This window comes from Sinohyriopsis cumingii, chromosome 17 (genome assembly GCF_028554795.1).
Source record: "Sinohyriopsis cumingii isolate HCF-2022 chromosome 17, ASM2855479v2, whole genome shotgun sequence".
NCBI lineage: Eukaryota > Metazoa > Mollusca > Bivalvia > Unionida > Unionidae > Sinohyriopsis > Sinohyriopsis cumingii.
Window position 1 is genome coordinate 10,157,442 of NC_142977.1, and position 21,415 is coordinate 10,178,856.

The window sequence follows — 21,415 nt, forward strand, 5'->3', positions numbered from 1 at the left end:
AAATCTACTAATCCAAATCCTCATTTAAATCTACTAATCCAAATCCTCATTTAAATTTACTAATCCAAAACTTGTATTGAGTTTACTAATCCAAATCCTCTATTACAATTATTAATCCATATCCTTTAATCCAAATCCAATATTAAATTTACTAATCCAAATCCTGTATTGAATTACTAATCCAAATCCTCTATTAAAAGTACTAAATCCAAATCCTCTATTAAAATGTTTAGTTACAGTAATCCTATCTGACTACTGGTGACCATGTAATTTAATTAGACTATCAATAAATAAAACTGTCACTATTCATAACTGAAACAAATTGAATTCTTGGGCTATATACAATTCTGTGCAAATTTCAAAGTTGGAGAGAGAAAGACCATTTGAGAATCAACTTTTAGAATCAGTAAGGACCTACATACTGGTAGTTTTGACTTCCTTCAAATACTATGACTTATTTATTAGTCATGGTTACTTACTGCTGTTGCCCTTCCAATCACTGGGGGGAAATAGGACATGGGTCCTTCAGAGTACTGGGTGAAAGGTCTAGGAGCAGGTCCTGCTGCTTGTCCATGGTCCTGGAAGGAAGGAAGGAAGGAAGGAAGAAAGAAATAAAGAAAAAGTTATTAATTAAATACTGTTTTATAGTCATGTGCAGCACACACCTATCAATAAACTATTTAGACTAAGACTTGTCAGTGTCTTACCTGGCTTTAATGTTGTTTGAAATAATAAAATATCACAATTTAAAGTTTGTTTGTCCAGTGATTAACAGCATATCAGCACACACAGGACTATTGTCTGGAAAGGCAATTTGATTAAACTGTTTTGCTCAGAGATGTCCCACTGCAACCAACTCTGACTACTGTGGACTTGATTCGAACCTGTACGTTTTTTGGTCATGCCTGGCATGCTAACCCAAAAGTCACCATGGCTCATTGATAACTATAACAAATGGCATAGATTCTATTGGTCATGTCCGGCATGCTAACCAATGAGTCACCATGGCTCACATGATAAGTATACCAAATGGCATAGATTCCTGTTCTACCAGTGTGTTCACTGTTAGCAGTTATAGTGTTCATTCACCCTCCCTTGTACTGTACTAATGATTTTGAAAATAAAAACCATCTAGGATATAAAAATGCCCCCCCCCCCATCACTACATTTTTCAATTAATGACTTAAAACCTGAATGTCACCAGGGTGTCCCAAAACAATGTCATCTTGTTCACATTTCAAACCAAGCAGAAGTTTTCAGAGTAAGCAATGAGCTTGCTTGCCCTCCTTTTCCATTTGTTGGACAAGTCTATTTTTGTGGTACATACAAGGAAAAGCTCTGTCATCTGCAATACAAGGAAAAGCTGTGCTGTCTGCAGTACAAGAAAGAGCTGTGTCGTCTGCAATACAAGAAAAAGCTGTGTCGTCTGCAATACACGGAAAAGCTGTGTCGTCTGCAATACAAGAAAAAGCTGTGTCGTCTGCAATACAAGGAAAAGCTGTGTCGTCTGCAATACAAGGAAAAGCTGTGTTGTCTGCAATACAAGGAAAACCTGTGTCGTCTGCATCCAACAGTTGCAATGTCCAGCTGTAATATTCCCCAAAGCAACTGAACAAATTAAAAAAGGCAGCAGTGTAACTCTCATGTTCATGGGTTCAAAAAGATGTAAAGCCAAATGTTACAGAATTTTTTTAAAATTATTCAGTGCTTATCGCAGACAATGAACAAAATCACTTCTGTTGTCTAAAAATATAAACTTACCCATGCAAAAGGCAGTTGAGTTAGTAAAGGAATTTCCTTTTAGTTTGAAACAAGAACAATATGACAGTGTTAGAGACCCCAAGGTAACTATTGAATTTTATAGTTTTGGTGCCTTTTTGACAGAGGGATACAAACATACAGGGGGGAGAGGGGGGTGTTAAATGGATACTATAGGTGTTATAGGTAAATGAATACTATGGGTGTTTGTTATAAGGAAGCAAATCTGGAACATAAATTAATATATTAACTTGCATATAAATTTGATCAAACTGCAAACCTGGACCCTGATCTGACATTGCATAATATGCCAGCAGATCAGGGTTCATGCTGTTTGTTCTAAAAATTAACAATGTACCTAGATCTGCATCAGTTGGCACATTATGGTATGTCTAATCCTTGTGTATGCTGTTAGCACATCAACTCAACTGATATGCGAAGATATATGATAATTACAACTAGATCAATTAGGTAGTTCAATCAATTAAAGATTATTACTTAAAATCAATTAAAGATGATTACTTACTGCATACATCTGTGTCTGGGCCTGAGTGCCTGCAGACATTTGGGGAGGAGACATGGTCTGTACATATGCAGATTGCATAGCAAGAGTCTCTTTCAGTCGATTGACTTCCTGTCTCAACCGCCATAGTTCTTCATCAAAAGCTGCTCCTACCGCTGATGTGAAAAAATATGAAACTGAGTATAATTTCTCCTGTGACCAACACATTTGAGGGTGCAATTTGTTTTTTTGAAAATTAACCTGACCTACTTCTTAAAGGTGACCGCTGTACAATGTTGGATTATTTAAGTGTGTTGAAAACTTGATAATTTATCTGTACTTAGTCCCAAGTAAAATACATACAGCAAACAGTACGCTGTCAACCAATGTCCATAAAGTAATAGATAAATGAGTATTTAAAAGGTCATCCTATTTACACAAGCTGAAGATGAGAAATCTCTCTTATCATGTACGTTGCTGATGAATGATTTTATGAGAAAATTATAAGATGGAAAACCAAAAGTTGGATGAATAGGAGACGCAGATACTGAAGGGAGGTAACCATTAAAGAAGCTTTTATTGTGCATAGGAGAAATCGCTTTCTTTCTTAAAATGAGCTGACTGAGGATCTGTTAGTACAGTGAGTAGAATTACAGGTAAGTGTGAGTTAAAAGGTGTATCTGTAGGTACATGTTTAGTACAGTGAGTAGAATTACAGGTAAGTGTGAGTTAAAAGGTGTATCTATAGGTACATGTTTAGTACAGTGAGTAGAATTACAGGTAAGTGAGTTGAAAAGTGTATCTGTAGGTACATGTTTAGTACAGTGAGTAGAATTACAGGTAAGTGAGTTGAAAAGTGTATCTGTAGGTACATGTTTAGTACAGTGAGTAGAATTACAGGTAAGTGTGAGTTAAAAGGTGTATCTGTAGGTACATGTTTAGTACAGTGAGTAGAATTACAGGTAAGTGTGAGTTAAAAGGTGTATCTGTAGGTACATGTTTAGTACAGTGAGTAGAATTACAGGTAAGTGTGAGTTAAAAGGTGTATCTATAGGTACATGTTTAGTACAGTGAGTAGAATTACAGGTAAGTGAGTTGAAAAGTGTATCTGTAGGTACATGTTTAGTACAGTGAGTAGAATTACAGGTAAGTGAGTTGAAAAGTGTATCTGTAGGTACATGTTTAGTACAGTGAGTAGAATTACAGGTAAGTGAGTTGAAAAGTGTATCTGTAGGTACATGTTTAGTACAGTGAGTAGAATTACAGGTAAGTGAGTTGAAAAGTGTATCTGTAGGTACATGTTTAGTACAGTGAGTAGAATTACAGGTAAGTGAGTTGAAAAGTGTATCTGTAGGTACATGTTTAGTACAGTGAGTAGAATTACAGGTAAGTGAGTTGAAAAGTGTATCTGTAGGTACATGTTTAGTACAGTGAGTAGAATTACAGGTAAGTGAGTTGAAAAGTGTATCTGTAGGTACATGTTTAGTACAGTGAGTAGAATTACAGGTAAGTGTGAGTTAAAAGGTGTATCTGTAGGTACATGTTTAGTACAGTGAGTAGAATTACAGGTAAGTGTGAGTTAAAAGGTGTATCTGTAGGTACATGTTTAGTACAGTGAGTAGAATTACAGGTAAGTGTGAGTTAAAAGGTGTATCTATAGGTACATGTTTAGTACAGTGAGTAGAATTACAGGTAAGTGAGTTGAAAAGTGTATCTGTAGGTACATGTTTAGTACAGTGAGTAGAATTACAGGTAAGTGAGTTGAAAAGTGTATCTGTAGGTACATGTTTAGTACAGTGAGCAGAATTACAGGTAAGTGAGTTGAAAAGTGTATCTGTAGGTACATGTTTAGTACAGTGAGTAGAATTACAGGTAAGTGAGTTGAAAAGTGTATCTGTAGGTACATGTTTAGTACAGTGAGTAGAATTACAGGTAAGTGAGTTGAAAAGTGTATCTGTAGGTACATGTTTAGTACAGTGAGTAGAATTACAGGTAAGTGAGTTGAAAAGTGTATCTGTAGGTACATGTTTAGTACAGTGAGTAGAATTACAGGTAAGTGAGTTGAAAAGTGTATCTGTAGGTACATGTTTAGTACAGTGAGTAGAATTACAGGTAAGTGAGTTGAAAAGTGTATCTATAGGTACATGTTTAGTACAGTGAGTAGAATTACAGGTAAGTGAGTTGAAAAGTGTATCTATAGGTACATGTTTAGTACAGTGAGCAGAATTACAGGTAAGTGAGTTGAAAAGTGTATCTATAGGTACATGTTTAGTACAGTGAGCAGAATTACAGGTAAGTGTGAGTTAAAAGTGTATCTGTAGGTACATGTTTAGTACAGTGAGCAGAATTACAGGTAAGTGAGTTGAAAAGTGTATCTGTAGGTACATGTTTAGTACAGTGAGTAGAATTACAGGTAAGTGAGTTGAAAAGTGTATCTGTAGGTACATGTTTAGTACAGTGAGTAGAATTACAGGTAAGTGAGTTGAAAAGTGTATCTGTAGGTACATGTTTAGTACAGTGAGCAGAATTACAGGTAAGTGTGAGTTAAAAGTGTATCTGTAGGTACATGTTTAGTACAGTGAGCAGAATTACAGGTAAGTGAGTTGAAAAGTGTATCTGTAGGTACATGTTTAGTACAGTGAGTAGAATTACAGGTAAGTGAGTTGAAAAGTGTATCTGTAGGTACATGTTTAGTACAGTGAGCAGAATTACAGGTAAGTGTGAGTTAAAAGGTGTATCTATAGGTACATGTTTAGTACAGTGAGTAGAATTACAGGTAAGTGAGTTGAAAAGTGTATCTGTAGGTACATGTTTAGTACAGTGAGTAGAATTACAGGTAAGTGAGTTGAAAAGTGTATCTGTAGGTACATGTTTAGTACAGTGAGTAGAATTACAGGTAAGTGAGTTGAAAAGTGTATCTGTAGGTACATGTTTAGTACAGTGAGTAGAATTACAGGTAAGTGAGTTGAAAAGTGTATCTGTAGGTACATGTTTAGTACAGTGAGCAGAATTACAGGTAAGTGTGAGTTAAAAGGTGTATCTATAGGTACATGTTTAGTACAGTGAGTAGAATTACAGGTAAGTGTGAGCTGAATTGTGTATCTGTATCAGTTGAAATGTGTATCTGCAGGTACATGTTTAGTGCAGTGAGTACAATTACAGGTAAGTGTGAGTTGAAAAGAGTATATGTAGGTACATGTTTAGTACAGTGAGTAAAAATACAGGTAATTGTGAGTTGAAAAGTGTATCTGTAGATACATGTTTAGTACAGTGAGTAGAATTACAGGTAAGTGTGAGCTGAATTGTGTATCTGTATCAGTTGAAATGTGTACATGCAGGTACATGTTTAGTGCAGTGAGTACAATTATAGGTAAGTGTGAGTTGAAAAGTGTATCTGTAGGTACATGTTTTGTACAGTGAGTAGAATTACAGGTAAGTGTGAGTTGAAATGTGTATCTGTAGGTACATGTTTAGTACAGTGAGTGGAATTACAGGTAAGTGTGAGTTGAAATGTGTTTCTGTAGGTACATATTTAGTATAGTGAGTAGAATTACAGGTAAGTGTGAGTTGAAATGTGTATCTGTAGGTACATGTTTAGAAGAGTGAGTAGAATTACAGGTAAGTGTGAGTTGAATTTTTTATCTGTGTCAGTTGAAATGTGTATCTGTAGGTACATGTTTTGTACAATGAGTAGAATTACAGGTAAGTGTCAGTTGAAATGTGTTTCTGTAGGTACATATTTAGTATAGTGAGTAGAATTACAGGTAAGTGTGAGTTGAAATGTGTATCTGTAGGTACATGTTTAGAAGAATGAGTAGAATTACAGGTAAGTGTCAGTTGAAAATAGGATCTCTATGTACATTTTTAGAACAGGGAACAGAAATATTTATTTTATAGCATTTCTAGGTCAACTGATTCATTAAGGGTTAATTTAGTTCAATACATAGTTATATAAAGGATGTCTGTGGAAGAAACTGAAACTGGAATATAAATGTAATGTCAATACTCTTACAATGGATTTTCTTAAATCATATTGCCTGCATGGACACGGTGCAAACATGTCAGCTTGCCTGCATGGACATGGTGCAAACATGTCTGCTTGCCTGCATGGACATGGTGCAAACATGTCTGCTTGCCTGCATGGACAAAGTGCAAACATGTCTGCTTGCCTAAATGGACATGGTGCAAACATGTCTGTTTGCCTGCATGGACAAAGTGCAAACATGTCTGCTTGCCTGCATGGACAAAGTGCAAACATGTCTGCTTGCCTGCATGGACAAAGTGCAAACATGTCTGCTTGCCTGCATGGACAAAGTGCAGACATGTCTGCTTGCCTGCATGGACACAGTGCAAACAAGTCTGCTTGCCTGCATGGACATGGTGCAAACATGTCTGTTTGCCTGCATGGACAAAGTGTAAACATGTCTGCTTGCCTGCATGGACAAAGTGCAAACATGTCTGTTTGCCTGCATGTACATGGTGCAAACATGTCTGCTTGCCTGCATGTACATGGTGCAAACATGTCTGCTTGCCTGCATGGACAAAGTGTAAACATGTCTGCTTGCCTGCATGGACATGGTGCAAACATGTCTGCTTGCCTGCATAGACAAAGTGCAAACATGTCTGTTTGCCTGCATGGACAAAGTGCAAACATGTCTGTTTGCCTGCATGGACAGGGTGCAAACATGTCTGCTTGCCTATATGGACATACTGCAGTATGCACACATGTCTGTTCGCCTGCATGGACAAAGTGCAAACATGTCTACTTGCCTGCATGGACATGGTGCAGTGTGCAAACATTGCTGGTTTCATTTATTATGATTGTATTCCACACAATATGTTGGTTTATAAATTGTAGATAAGATGAAAACAAAGAACATTCATATCTCATCCTTGCAGACACAATGAGACAATTTTCTTTAATTTGCTTCACTGGCTTTTTAAAAAGAATTCCTTATCAATTTATTCCATCATAATTTACTTTCCTTTGGTATTCTTCTTATGAAAGAGTAACAACTTTCTCAATTACAAAAAAACATTGCTGTAAAAATTGTTGCTCTACAGCTGAGAAATAGTTTGTTGCATCATTTTATTGAAATATGAATAAAATGATATAATGTATTTAATTTATAATTAATATAACATCAACTCTGGTTGCTATCCTGTTGTCTATTGCTGGGTTTTCCCTATCTATTTTTAGCTCAGTGTATGATATATGGATAAACATCATGATATCACATATGAATGCATGCATCCAATCAAACATACTGGGTCTGCCTTTTGTCCATGTACAGACTAAAGATAAAGCTGTATCTAACACATAAATTATATGAATGAAATGCACTGTATCTCACATAAATTAAATGAAATGCAGTGTATCTCACATAAATCATATGAATGAAATGCACTGTATCTCACATCAAATATATGAATGAAATGTGCTGTATCTCACATAAATTATATGAATGAAATGCACTGTATCTCACATCAATTATATGAATGAAATGTGCTGTATCTCACATAAATTATATGAATGAAATGCACTGTATCTCACATCAATTATATGAATTAAATGCATTGTATCTCACATAAATTAGATGAAATGCACTGTATCTCACATAAATGAAATGCACTGTATCTCACAACAATTATATGAATGAAATGTGCTGTGTCTCACATAAATTATATGAATGAAATGCACTGTATCTCACGTAAATTATATGAATGAAATGCACTGTATCTCACATCAATTATATGAATGAAATGTGCTGTATCTCAAATAAATTATATGAATGAAATGCACTGTATCTCACATCAATTATATGAATGAAATGCACTGTATCTCACATAAATTAATGAAATGCACTGTATCTCACATAAATTAAATGAAATGCACTGTATCTCACATAAATTGCATGAATCAAATGTGCTGTATCTCACATAAATTGCATGAAATGCACTGTATCTCACATAATTAAATGAAATACACTGTATCTCACATAAATTGCATGAAATGCACTGTATCTCACATAAATTAAATGAAATGTACTGTATCTCACATAAATTAAATGAAATGCACTGTATTTCACATAATTTAAATGAAATGCACTGTATCTCATATAAACTGTATTGTATAGTACTGTATGTCACACATACATGAGTGAAATGTATTGTATTATATCTAATACATAAACTATATGATGTGTTAATCTGATTGATTAATCAACCAAATTTATGGAATAAAATGAACAAACAATATTAAAAAAATTGACATTACATAAATTGTAGCAAAGCAACATAAAGAATAACACTGCTTTCATTGTTTTTTAGACACCAGCTCTGCTGATGTCTCAGGCTGGTAAAACCAACCTTACCATCCTAAAAACCAACCGTACCATCCTAAAAACCAACCTCACCATCCTAACATTTTTGAGCCTGCCATCACCCTAAGTAGTAAGTGTGTAACTGACCTCCTTCGGCACCTTGTTGGGCCAGCTGGTCTAGAATGGCATTCAGATTCTCAATTTCATCCTTCTGGGTCTCCAGGATTTCATAAAGCCGGGCGAGCTCTTCCTCTTGGGAAACTATTAAAAGAATATGTTATAAATGTCCATATTAGGCATGTTATAAATGTTTATATTAGACATGTTATAAATGTTTATATTAGACATGTTATAAATGTCCATAATAGGCATGTTATAAATGTCCATATTAGGCCTGTTATAAATGACCATATTAGGCATGCTTATAAATGTCCATATTAGGCATGTTATACATGTCCATAATAGGCATGTTATAAATGTTTATATTAGACATGCTATAAATGTGCATATCTGCTGCTAAAAATATAACCTACTCAGTCTCAGTCACATCATCTGGGTGATGAAACATGGGTGATGTAACATGGGTGATGTAAAAAGGATAAACTTTACTCATGGATGGACTGCTGGACTGATACAAGGTCACTATCAGGATATTGCTAATCATAACTTAAATGCATTGATAACAAAAACATGCATATGAATAATTATCATCATGGTCGGGGCCCCGAGTGGCCGAGTGGTCTAAAGCACTCACTGTTCTGGATCACTGCCATCTCACCTCTGTCTGCATATGTTCGAGTCCAAGGCTCGGCTAGCGTGGGTACGTGGGTAAGCCTGCCAGTAGCTTCTCGTGGGTCGGCGGTTCTTTCCTGGGTTTTCCAGGGTTCTTCCTCCACCAGTTATACTGGCCGCCATATATGGCCTATCTTGTGCTGAAATATGGCGTTAAACCCTAGAACAACAACAACAACAATCATCATGGTCATGTTCCTACCAATGATCTGGTTGGGCATGAATGCCTGCTGAATTTTCCCCATGTTGTAGGTTATCTTTTCTAAAATATGCTTTTGGAAGCCCACCATGACAACAACAATCATCATTTTTTCCTCCTTATTATGTACCTACCAATCATATTGTTGGACATGGTGGCCTGGTGATTTTCTCCATGCAGTTGTTGGTCTCTCTCATCCAACATGCGTTGTAGGAAGTCTGCTACATGTTGGGCTTGGTCCAAATCTGCCGCTATCACCTGCATTCTTGCCTCCTGCTTCTCCTGCAAAACAAAAAAGTTGTAAAAGTTTCAAAGAAAAAAATCTTTGAAAATAACTCAAATAGTTCTTTGTAGACAATGACAGACTGTTATGAAATACATTTTAAATAAGAAATTTGTCCTTTGTTTAATGGAAGACCATTGAAGATGTCTACTGTAGTTTTTGAAAAGTGAAAGTTTCCAATTTTCATATCCCCCTGTGTACACCTTGATAAGCGTGACACATAAATAGACTACAAGATTTGTTGTCACAAGTGGAAAACACAAACATGTTTAACTTAAAGTTTTATAATTCTCTTTCATTTTATTACATGTCTCAATGGTTACCAATGGATACCCCTTCAAACCTTACTTCTTTGCAGCTAAAACACAACTGTATGTTGATACTCTTGAATGGTTTATTGCTGCAAATTCATGCATTTTTGAAAGGGAACCAATTTTCATCATTTCACCAATTTTCATCATTTCACATAAAAATGATATGTTTCTCTGTACTTATTATAACGTAAATTCATCAATTGGCAAAGGAGTCCTATCAATTCCATGGAAGAATCATATCACTTTATGATCTGGTACCACAAGCAAATAGTTAATTCATGAAAAACATCCTCAATATTTGTTCAAGAACAGAAACCACCTCATGTCCATTTCATACTTCACCAAATTTAAAATGAGAACTATAAATGGGGGCCCCGAGTGGCCGCGTGGTCTAAAGCATGCTCCGTTATGGATCACTGCCATCTCACCTCTGTCTGTGTGGGTTCGAGTCTCGGATTTGGCCAAGGTGGGTATGTGAGAAAGCTTGCCAGTAGCTTCTCGTGAGTCGGTGGTTCTTTCTGGGGTTTTCATGGATTCTTCCTCCACCATTAATACTGGCCTCCATGTACAGCCTATCATGTGCTGAAAAATGGCATCAAACCCCACAATAACAACAACAGAACTATAAATCTTAACAACATACGAGCTCAGTTATTTTGAGCAGGTAAATGATTGACAATTTCCGTTGGAAAGAAAAATTAGAGCAGGATACTGGTAGATGTAGAAATTCCTGAACAAACTGGCCATATCCCAAGTTACCATGGGTAATTACATGCAAGGCATTGTGGGTAAAATTGCTATAGTGATATACTTTTTATTAAATCACACACACCCACAGAAATTAAAATTGTTGCAGGAAAGAAATCTAAAACCACACATACTTATAACAAATTGCCATACAAAAATCTGCAATTTTTTTTTTATTGCTACAATGGCCTAAAAATCTAATCAGGTTGTCTATATATACCTATCAAATTTAATTTACCTACCTCAAGTCATCTTTTCTGTATCTGTTTATTATGATAACAATGTGTAAAATCTGAACATTTCCTATAATGACCTGAAAAAATAATCAGGCCATCTACACGTAAATATAAATATCCACAAAAAGTTATTTGGTCACTCAGGTTATTTGTTTATTAGGTTTGGTTTGGTTTTTAGTTTAACAATGCAAGTGTATTAGGTTTGGTTTTGTGCTTTACTGTAGCACTATGTGTCAGATTTGGTTTTTTGTTTAAATGTAACACTGCAAGTGTACGAGATTTGGTTAGGTGTTATAATGTAACTCTGCAGGTGTGTGAGGTTTGGTTGGTTTGGTGTTTTAGTGTAATATACATGTGTATGAAGTTTGGTTTGGTGTTATAATGTAACACTTTAAGTCTCTGAGGCTTGGTTTGGTGTTTTACTGTATCACCATAAGTGTAAGAGGTTTGGTTGGTGGTGTTTTATTGTATCACCATAAGTGTCTGAGGTTTGTTTGGTGGTGTTTTACTGTATCACCATAAGTGTAAGAGGTTTGGTTGGTGGTGTTTTACTGTATCGCCATAAGTGTAAGATGTTTGGTTGGTGGTGTTTTATTGTATCACCATAAGTGTATGAGGTTTGGTTGGTCATGTTTTGCTGTATCACCATAAGTGTATGAGGTTTGGTTGGTGGTGTTTTACTGTATCACCATAAGTGTAAGAGGTTTGGTTGGTGGTGTTTTACTGTATCACCTTAAGTGTCTGAGGTTTGTTTGGTGGTGTTTTTCTGTATCACCATAAGTGTAAGAGGTTTGGTTGGTGGTGTTTTACTGTATCACCATAAGTATAAGATGTTTGGTTGGTGGTGTTTGACTGTATCACCATAAGTGTAAGAGGTTTGGTTGGTGGTGTTTTACTGTATCACCTTAAGGTCTGAGGTTTGTTTGGTGGTGTTTTTCTGTATCACCATAAGTGTAAGAGATTTGGTTGGTGGTGTTTTACTGTATCAACATAAGTGAATGAAGTTTGGTTGGTGTTGTTTTACTGTATCACCATAAGTGTAAGAGGTTTGGTTGGTGGTGTTTTACTGTATCACCATAAGTGTAAGAGGTTTGGTTGGTAGTGTTTTGCTGTATCATCATAAATGTATGAGGTTTGGTTGGTGTTGTTTAACTGTATCACCATAAGTGTATGAGGTTTGTTTGGTGGTGTTTTACTGTATCACCATAAGTGTAAGAGGTTTGGTTGGTGGTGTTTTGCTGTATCACCATAAGTGTATGAGGTTTGGTCGGTGGTGTTTTACTGTATCACCATAAGTGTAAGAGGTTTGGTTGATGGTGTTTTACTACACAGTAACACAAGCAAACTATTTCGTGCAAGGCAAATGGAGCAAAGTGCTTTTCCCATAGATGCACCATGGTAACCTGACCCAGTGGTAGGATTTAAACCCACACCCTTTTGGATGCCATCCCTTCATGCTATCCACTGAGCCACCATATATCCTGCATCCATTAGTCACATTTAAAGCATGTATGAGTTTGTATTGGACCTATTCTACATTACCAAACCCACAAGAGTGTTTATACGACCAGGGAAGGGAGGGTACATGTACATGCACTCACTAAGTATTCTACAAGATTCTTGATTATTAACAACTTATGGAGAAAAAAATATTACAAACTGACATCTTAAAATGAGATTATTAAAAGACACTGCTATCTTAAACTCAGTCTTGCATAATTTAACAGTGTCTAGTACTCACTCTTGAAAGCTCTGCCTCTTCCCTGATCTTTGCCAGCTCTCTCTCATAGTCTTTCTCCTGGTCATGCAGAGCTTGTTCTAACATGGCAGCTTCTGCCTCTGCATCCACCAACTGCAATGATCAGACACAAACCATGACAGAAAATATTATTCATTTTTGGGGGACTAACAGAATGCTTAACAGAACTGCAAAAAAGGGTCATCACAAATGTTTTCTTTGCCCAGAGGTTACAAGAATGACGGACCTGGGTAACCATTCCATTGCCCTGAGGTTACCAGAATGATGGACGCAGGTTACCTTTCCTGAGCTCAGAGGTTACCAGAATGACGGACCTGAGTTACCATTCCTGAGCCCAGAGTTTACCAGGATGATGGACCTTGGTTACCATTCCTGAGCCCTGAGGTTACCAGAATCATGGACATGGGTTGCCAGAATGATGGACTAGGTTTACCAGAATCATGAACATGGTTACCATTCCTGGGCTCAGAGGTTACCAGAATCATGGACATGGTTTACCATCCCACTAGAATGATGCATCTTGGTTACCATTCCTGACCCCAGAGGTCACCAGAATCATGGACCTAGGTTACCTATCTTGAGCCCTGAGGTGACCAGAATCATGAACATGATTTACCTACCATTCCTCAGCCCATGGGTTATCCGAATTATGGACATGGGTTACCAGAATTATGGACATGGGTTACCAGAATCATGGATGTGGGTTACCATTCCTGGGCCCAGAGGATACCAGAATGATGGACCTGGGCTGCCATATCATGAATTCTGATAATTCTATTCAGTATCATGATTTTACCTAAAAGTCAAATATGAGGGCAGTCGACAAAGAAGTCAGATGATTAGAAAGACATTTTGGTTTTTTTTGTGCTCATTAGCAGCCGCTGTATAATTCGGGACTTCATTGTACAATTCTACTAAGCAGTTTTAAAGATAAAGATAAGTGTTGACACATACCACACAATGCATAGTGAAGAAGATGAAGTGTTGACATATAACACACAATGCATAGTGAAGATGATGAAGTGTTGACACTTACCACACAATGCATAGTTAAGATGATGAATTGTTGACACATAACACACAATGCATAGTGAAGAAGATGAAGTGTTGACACATAATACACAATGCATAGTGAAGATGAAGTGTTGACACATAACACACAATGCATAGTGAAGAAGATGAAGTGTTGACACTTACCACACAATGCATAGTGAAGAAGATGAAGTGTTGACACATAATACACAATGCATAGTGAAGATGAAGTGTTGACACATAATACACAATGCATAGTGAAGATGAAGTGTTGACACATAACACACAATGCATAGTGAAGAAGATGAAGTGTTGACACATAACACACAATGCATAGTGAAGAAGATGAAATGCTGACACATAACACACAATGCATAGTGAAGAAGATGAAGTGTTGACACATAACACACAATGCATAGGGAAGAAGATAGTGTTGACACATAGCCAACAATGCATAGTGAAGAAGTGTTGACACATAACACATAATGCATAGTGAAGAAGATGAAGTGTTGACACATAATACACAATGCATACTGAAGAAGATGTAGTGTTGAGACATAACACACAATGCATAGTGAAGAAGATGAAACGCTGACACATAACACACAATGCATACTGAAGAAGATGAAGTGTTGAGACATAACACAATGCATATTGAAGAAGGAATAATACCAGATGTTTTCACTGTCTTATGGCCAGATTTGCTAATACAAAAGGAGTGAAAACTACAAACAGCGAGGCAGCATTACCCTCTTTGAGGTGTCATCCTCTTTGTTCCTCATTGCCCTCCTCAGCTCAAGCAGCTCTTTCTGCAGCTCATCAAACAGGAACTTCTCCTCTGAATTCAATGAGCCACGACTTGACACTGAAGCCCGGTCTGGATCATATACAATCTTGGTTGATGTTTGACCCTGCAAAATTTGAAAAAAGGTTGACATTATTTAAAACTCAATGAAAACATCCAAATTTCTTCCAAATTAGATTATTTTTTCCAAAAGTTAGAAAATAAAACAATTATTCTGAGGATTTTTATTGTTAAGGCTATTGATATATGTGCCATAAAAGCAAACTTCTTATAATAACTGAATATTCAGACAGTTATCAGTCTTTTCTTATCACTTTACTCGGACATGTCTATATAACTGAACAGCTCATACCAGAATGAGCTTTATTACTTTATGAAATAAATCAGACCTATCTATGTAACTGAACTGCTTAGACAAGAATGAATATTATCATTTTATGAACTCGGACCAGAATGAGTTTGCATGGAATAAACAAAATACCAGTCAAATGCATAGTAATGATTTTGGCTTTGGTAAATATAACTTTCCACTTATTGGTATAACTTAATGTTATCATATAAAAATAATGTTCAAAAGGATAATAAACAGAATGTAGCTTTCTTTCACTAATATTGTCAACCACACTGTCATAAATCTGACATAAGAGTGCAAGTACAATGGTTTTTGACTGCAAGAACAAACTTAAAGACCTAATAATGTTTCCTATCTTAAATATTCTCAGCATGTTTTCTAATTTTATGGTGTTTGTTTTTGTAATCATATCATTATATATGTTTTTTTATCTTATAGGTGTTGTCTAATGTTGTTAAGCGCTCAGAGCTTCTAAAGATTAGGCACTATACAAAGTCCTCATTATTATTATTATTATTTTCAAATAAATTTTTCAGCTAATGGATACTGAGATTCTATAAAAGATTATTTCTGATTTGTATCATTTTGGTAAATCACATTAAAATGAGAACCACATTTTAATAGGGGGAATTATAGTGAGAGAATGCTGTTACTGTGATATGCTGCCAAAAGTGAACAATAAACACAAAAAGCATTTTCTTTCAACTATTCGCTTTAGGCATGATACTGAAAGCAAAATGGTTAACACAGCATTCCCTCCCTATAATGCCCTTTTATTATAACACAGTTCTTATTATGCAACAGTACGGCCCATTTTATTAAATAGTGGTAAAATTATATGAATCACTAACTTCATTATAAGGTGGTATCATTATAAGGCAGTATACTCTGTAGCTCCCATTGACAGTGTTATAATGAGGAAGCACTGTATCATGTACTTCATTACAAGGTGGTCTCATTAAAAGGCTGCATACTCTGTGGCTTCCATTGACAGTGTTATAATGAGGAAGCACTGTATCATGTACTTCATTACAAGGTAGTCCCATTAAAAGGCTGTATACTCTGTGGCTTCCATTGACAGTGTTATAATGAGGAAGCACTGTATCATGTACTTCATTATAAGGTGGTCTCAGTATAAGGCTGCATACTCTGTGGCTTCCATTGACAGTGTTATAATGAGGAAGCACTGTATCATGTACTTCATTATAAGGTGGTCTCATTAAAAGGCTGTATACTCTGTGGCTTCCATTGACAGTGTTATAATGAGGAAGCACTGTATCATGTACTTCATTACAAGGTGGTCTCATTATAAGGCTGCATACTCTGTGGCTTCCATTGGCAGTGTTATAATGAGGAAGCACTGTATCATGTACTTTATTACAAGGCTTTCTTACAAAAAGGCAGTATACTATCACACATATCACTCTCATGGACATCATTATAATAATGGAGAACTATTATGTACATCATTATAAGGCTTTCTCACTATAAGACAGTATACTCTAACTCGATAGAATGTGTTATAATGAGGGAGTGCTGTATCATGCAATTCATTATAAAGATTTCCCAGATGGTATACTCTATGGCCCCCATGTACAGCATTAGAATGACGATGTACTGTCTCATGTACCTCATCATAAAATGGCATCACTATAGGGAGGTATTTTCTCTGGCTCCCATGGGCAGTGTTATAATGAGAGAGTGCTGTCTCACATATTTTATTATTAGACGGTCTCCCTATAAAGTAGCATACCATATGGCTCCCAAAGAAGTGTTAAAATGAGAGAACACTGTATAACATACTTCATTATAATGTTATCATTATAATGTTATCTCACTATAAGGTGACATACTGTATGGCTCCCATGGACAGTGTTATAATGAGTGAGGACTGGCTCTATCATGTGTTTGATTTGTAAAACTAATGATAGGTATAAGATTTTGACAAAGTCCCAACGCTTAACGATTTTTCATTACTTATTTAATTACTGTTTCCATCTTTTATCAGTGAGAAAGGTTTGAATACTCACCATTTTTTTCCAATGAAAAACAATTCTTAACCGAATGTCTTTTAGCAGTATGTTATGGAACCAGAATTCCTACCTGTTTCAGTCGGTTCCTCGCTTCTTTGAGAGCATTTCTCAGCTGCTGTATCTCCTCATTCAGTTTCTTAATCATTGCTTCATCTTGCTTTTTCTCCTGAATACGCTGGAAAAGAAGAGATGCAATGTTCAAGCTATGGGTAACATGTATTGAATGGCTGGCACTTGCAGAAGTTTGGCTGCAGATGGACATAAGTTGTCCTCTCTCCACCCCCACCACCTTCATTGTCTTGTTGTCTGGTACTACAGGGCATGGTGTAAAACAACCATACAAAGTAAAGTTCAACAGAAAAACAATCATACAAAACATCAAAAACAAATGTAAACGTTGGAATTACATAATGAATCTGACAAACTGTGATTGCACAGAGAACACCTGTACAAGGTGTTGCTCCACACAGAATGACCATACAAGCTGTTACTTCACAGAGAATGACTATACAAGCTGTTGCTCCGCAAAGAATGACCATACAAGCTGTTGCTCCACAGAGAATTACCAAACAAGCTGTAGCTCCAAAGAGAATGACCATACAAGCTGTAGCTCCACAGAGAATTACCAAACAAGCTGTAGCTCCACTGAGAATGACCATACAAGCTGTAGCTCCACTGAGAATGACCAAACAAGCTGTAGCTCCACTGAGAATGACCAAACAAGCTGTAGCTCCACTGAGAATGACCAAACAAGCTGTAGCTCCAAAGAGAATGACCATACAAGCTGTAGCTCCAAAGAGAATGACCATACAAGCTGTAGCTCCACTGAGAATGACCATACAAGCTGTAGCTCCACAGAGAATTACCAAACAAGCTGTAGCTCCACTGAGAATGACCATACAAGCTGTAGCTCCACAGAGAATTACCATACAAGCTGTAGCTCAATAGAGAACAAGTGTCTAAGACTTAGTCCCATGGAGAATAACCATACAGGTTGTAATTTCATTGAGAACAACATTACAAACTCAAGTCCCATTGAGAACAGCCTTAGAAACTGTAATTCCATAGAGAACCAAACAAAATTATAGTCCCATAGACAACAATCTTACAAACTGCAGTTCCATAAAGAATAACCATACAACTTGCAGTCCCAAAGGAAACAACATTACAAATTCAACTCCCATAGAGAAAAGCCTTACAAACTGTAGTTCAATAGAAAACAATCATACAAGTTGTAGTCCCATAGTTCCATAGAAAACAAACTTACAAACTGGAATTCCATAGAGAACAAACTTACAAACTGGAATTCCATAGAGAACAATCTTGCTTTATGCACTGGCAGCTCATGGTCTATATTGTTTGTTTTTCAGATTACTTCATTGACCTAGATCTGCATCTGTGTGGTTTTCCATTCCACTTGACTTATAAAGGGGTATTTATTTTATGAGTGATTATCCTCCATGGTTAGGGATGGAAGAGACCTATGACAGATTTTAGCATTAAATGTTACAATCTTTAAAACTGTTATATTCAACTCAGAAACTAAACAAATATCTTCTAATCTTTCTAAAAGTTATGGCTTCATTTCTTTGACAAGATGACAATATTTAGATTTGTTGAATACCAAAATAAAACTTTAAAGAAGGTCTTTCAGTCCTTTTAAAATCCCTTCTAGTACCCCTTAAAGATCAAGCCAGGGAGGAAAACAATGAAAAAGAAGCTTAAGATTGTTTTAAACAATCTGAATATATTTGCTTCTCAGTATTTGTAATGTATAATACTCATAGAAACAAAAATAATAAGCAGCAAACAACAACAGTTGGAATAATTTACACATACTTTACACAGTTGGAATACTTTACACATACTTTACACAGTTGGAATAATTTACACATACTTTACACAGTTGGAATAATTTACACATACTTTACACAGTTGGAATAATTTACACATACTTTACACAGTTGGAATAATTTACACATACTTTACACAGTTGGAATACTTTACACATACTTTACACAGTTGGAATACTTTACACATACACACAGTTGGAATACTTTACACATACGTTACACAGTTGGAATACTTTACACAAACTTTACACATAGTGGTTCTTCAGATGGATTTAATGCAAAAGCAATTACATGCAAATGCTATGAAGTACAATGTTTTAGATTTTAGATTTTAGGCTCCAGTGCAAGATTACTCCACAACAATATGTTAAACATCAGTTTAACTGATAGACAATATAATGAAATTTCTTCATGGGGCAAGCCTGTGTTCATATCCAGTTTTGATTCATAAGGTGCTGAAATCAGCATATAGTCTTCAGTTTCCAATGTACAAGCCCATGTCTGATGGTCATTATTGTATGAATTTGAAATATATGAACAACATGGCTGTAAAACTGTTTGATCGGCATTTTTTTCATTACAAATTAACACAAATTCTTGAAATGTGAAAAAAAATGTATTTTTTTACATAAAAATTCGGGCAGAAAACAGTAATTTATCAATATTGTCATTGCAGGAAAATCTTCAAAAGGTTCCTCAAAGATAAATCAATAGTCTTTTTATGAGAATTCAAACGCCTGCAAAATCTTCAGTGAAAAATGTAATGATATAGACATTTAGAAATATAGATGTGCAAATATTACATGTTTTGTATTGAACCTTAGATATCAAGCTCTTGACACTTCATCAGGAATGAGATTGTGAGGTAAATATCAAAGTCAGTTTTAAGAATGATATCATAGTGAATACACAAATTTTGCAGCCCATATTTGTTTGACATAAATTACCAGAAAAAAAGCAACAAAAAAATTCTCTAAAGAGTTAAACAATTTTTTTTACAATGGTGAGTGGATTAAGAAAATACCTTGGCATCTTTGCCCTCAGTTTTGGCCATTTTTTGTTCCATCTTCTTCAAGTTCTCCACCATGGTCTGGGTCTCAGCTGTAGCTTTTTGACTGGTTTCCTTAGCTTTTTCCAATTCCTTCATGCTGCGATTGAGCCTCTCATTCATGAAATTCTGTAGATCTTTGAAAGTTTTCCCTACAAAGTCTTTTTCATCTTCAGGTTCAACTGGACTCTGAAAGATTCATTTAACAAGCTGAAATTTTTAAAATATTAATTATGAATTTAACAGTATACAAACAAATGTTTATGTTTTGCAGATATATATATATATATATATATATATATATATATATATATATATATATATATATATATATATATATATATTTCATGTTTACATAAACAAAAAAAATACTGCACTTTCACAATCTGTGTTTCTCCTGAGTTTTGCAAAATGTTTTAAGATATGCCTTGAACTGAAATATCTCCTGCTAATTTACATGAGTTGAGGTTTTAGAAGACTCATGACTACAACAAATTATAACTCTCCATTCCACCCTATCTAAGACTCATGGCTACAACAAATTATAACTCTCCATTCCACCCTATCTATTGACTATTAAACAGAAGCACTCTATTCCTTTTTTAAAAATATGTTCAATGCATTATTTTCTTTTTCTTACAAAAGGAAGTTATCATCATGTTTTGTAATGCTATTTATTATGATATTGTATACACATCCAAAAATAATTTTTGTCTGTTATTAGTATTTTATACACTTTTCATGACAACAAGTCTATAAGTCACGATAATCAATCTACCTTTTTTCCATGACAATCAGTCTGCCTTCATGACAATCAGTCTGCCTTTCATGACAATCTGTCTGCCTTTCATGACAATCAGTCTACTTTTCATGACAATCAGTCTTTCTTTCATGACAATCAGTCTGCCTTTCATGACAATCAGCCTGCCTTTCATGACAATCAGTCTGCCTTTCAAGACCTTCAGTTTGCCTTTCATGACAATCTAGTCTTTTAACATGAATCATTCTGATGAAACTCCTTCAATATCTAAGACTGATCACTGATATATTTACCATTAAATTTCACAAAGCTTTTGATGCTGTAGACCATGAAATTTTCAATGTAGTTACAAGTCTATGCTATTAAAATCAGTAACAGAAAAGAGTGAAATCAACAAGCTTTGTAAATTCAACAAATAATTCATTTCCCATGAATACAAAGTTAAAAATTAAAAAAAGAACTTGCAGTATTGCAAATTTAATCCCAAAATAACCCTAAAATTACAGACACAAGTCCTAATACATTAAGTTCTGAATAAATTTTAGTAGGAATTAAAAATAAGTCTAATGGTGAAGAAGTTGATGTGCCTGTGGTGGCCTGTATTGTTTTGTTGTACCAA

General features: G+C 35.6%; 1 protein-coding gene across 1 annotated transcript in view; it reads right to left on the bottom strand.

The window, feature by feature from the left end:
• The window catches only part of LOC149777730 (uncharacterized), a 263,591-nt gene that overhangs the window by 146,992 nt on the left and 95,184 nt on the right, over positions 1-21,415 (bottom strand). Inside the window, exons 18-25 of the mRNA XM_089938777.1 lie at positions 20,013-20,225; positions 17,206-17,310; positions 14,695-14,856; positions 12,896-13,006; positions 9,709-9,856; positions 8,731-8,844; positions 2,285-2,436; positions 480-578 (exon numbers count right to left, since the gene is read on the bottom strand). Of these exons, the coding sequence (XP_089794903.1) occupies positions 480-578; positions 2,285-2,436; positions 8,731-8,844; positions 9,709-9,856; positions 12,896-13,006; positions 14,695-14,856; positions 17,206-17,310; positions 20,013-20,225 (1,104 nt within the window). The remainder of the gene's footprint in view (positions 1-479; positions 579-2,284; positions 2,437-8,730; positions 8,845-9,708; positions 9,857-12,895; positions 13,007-14,694; positions 14,857-17,205; positions 17,311-20,012; positions 20,226-21,415) is intronic.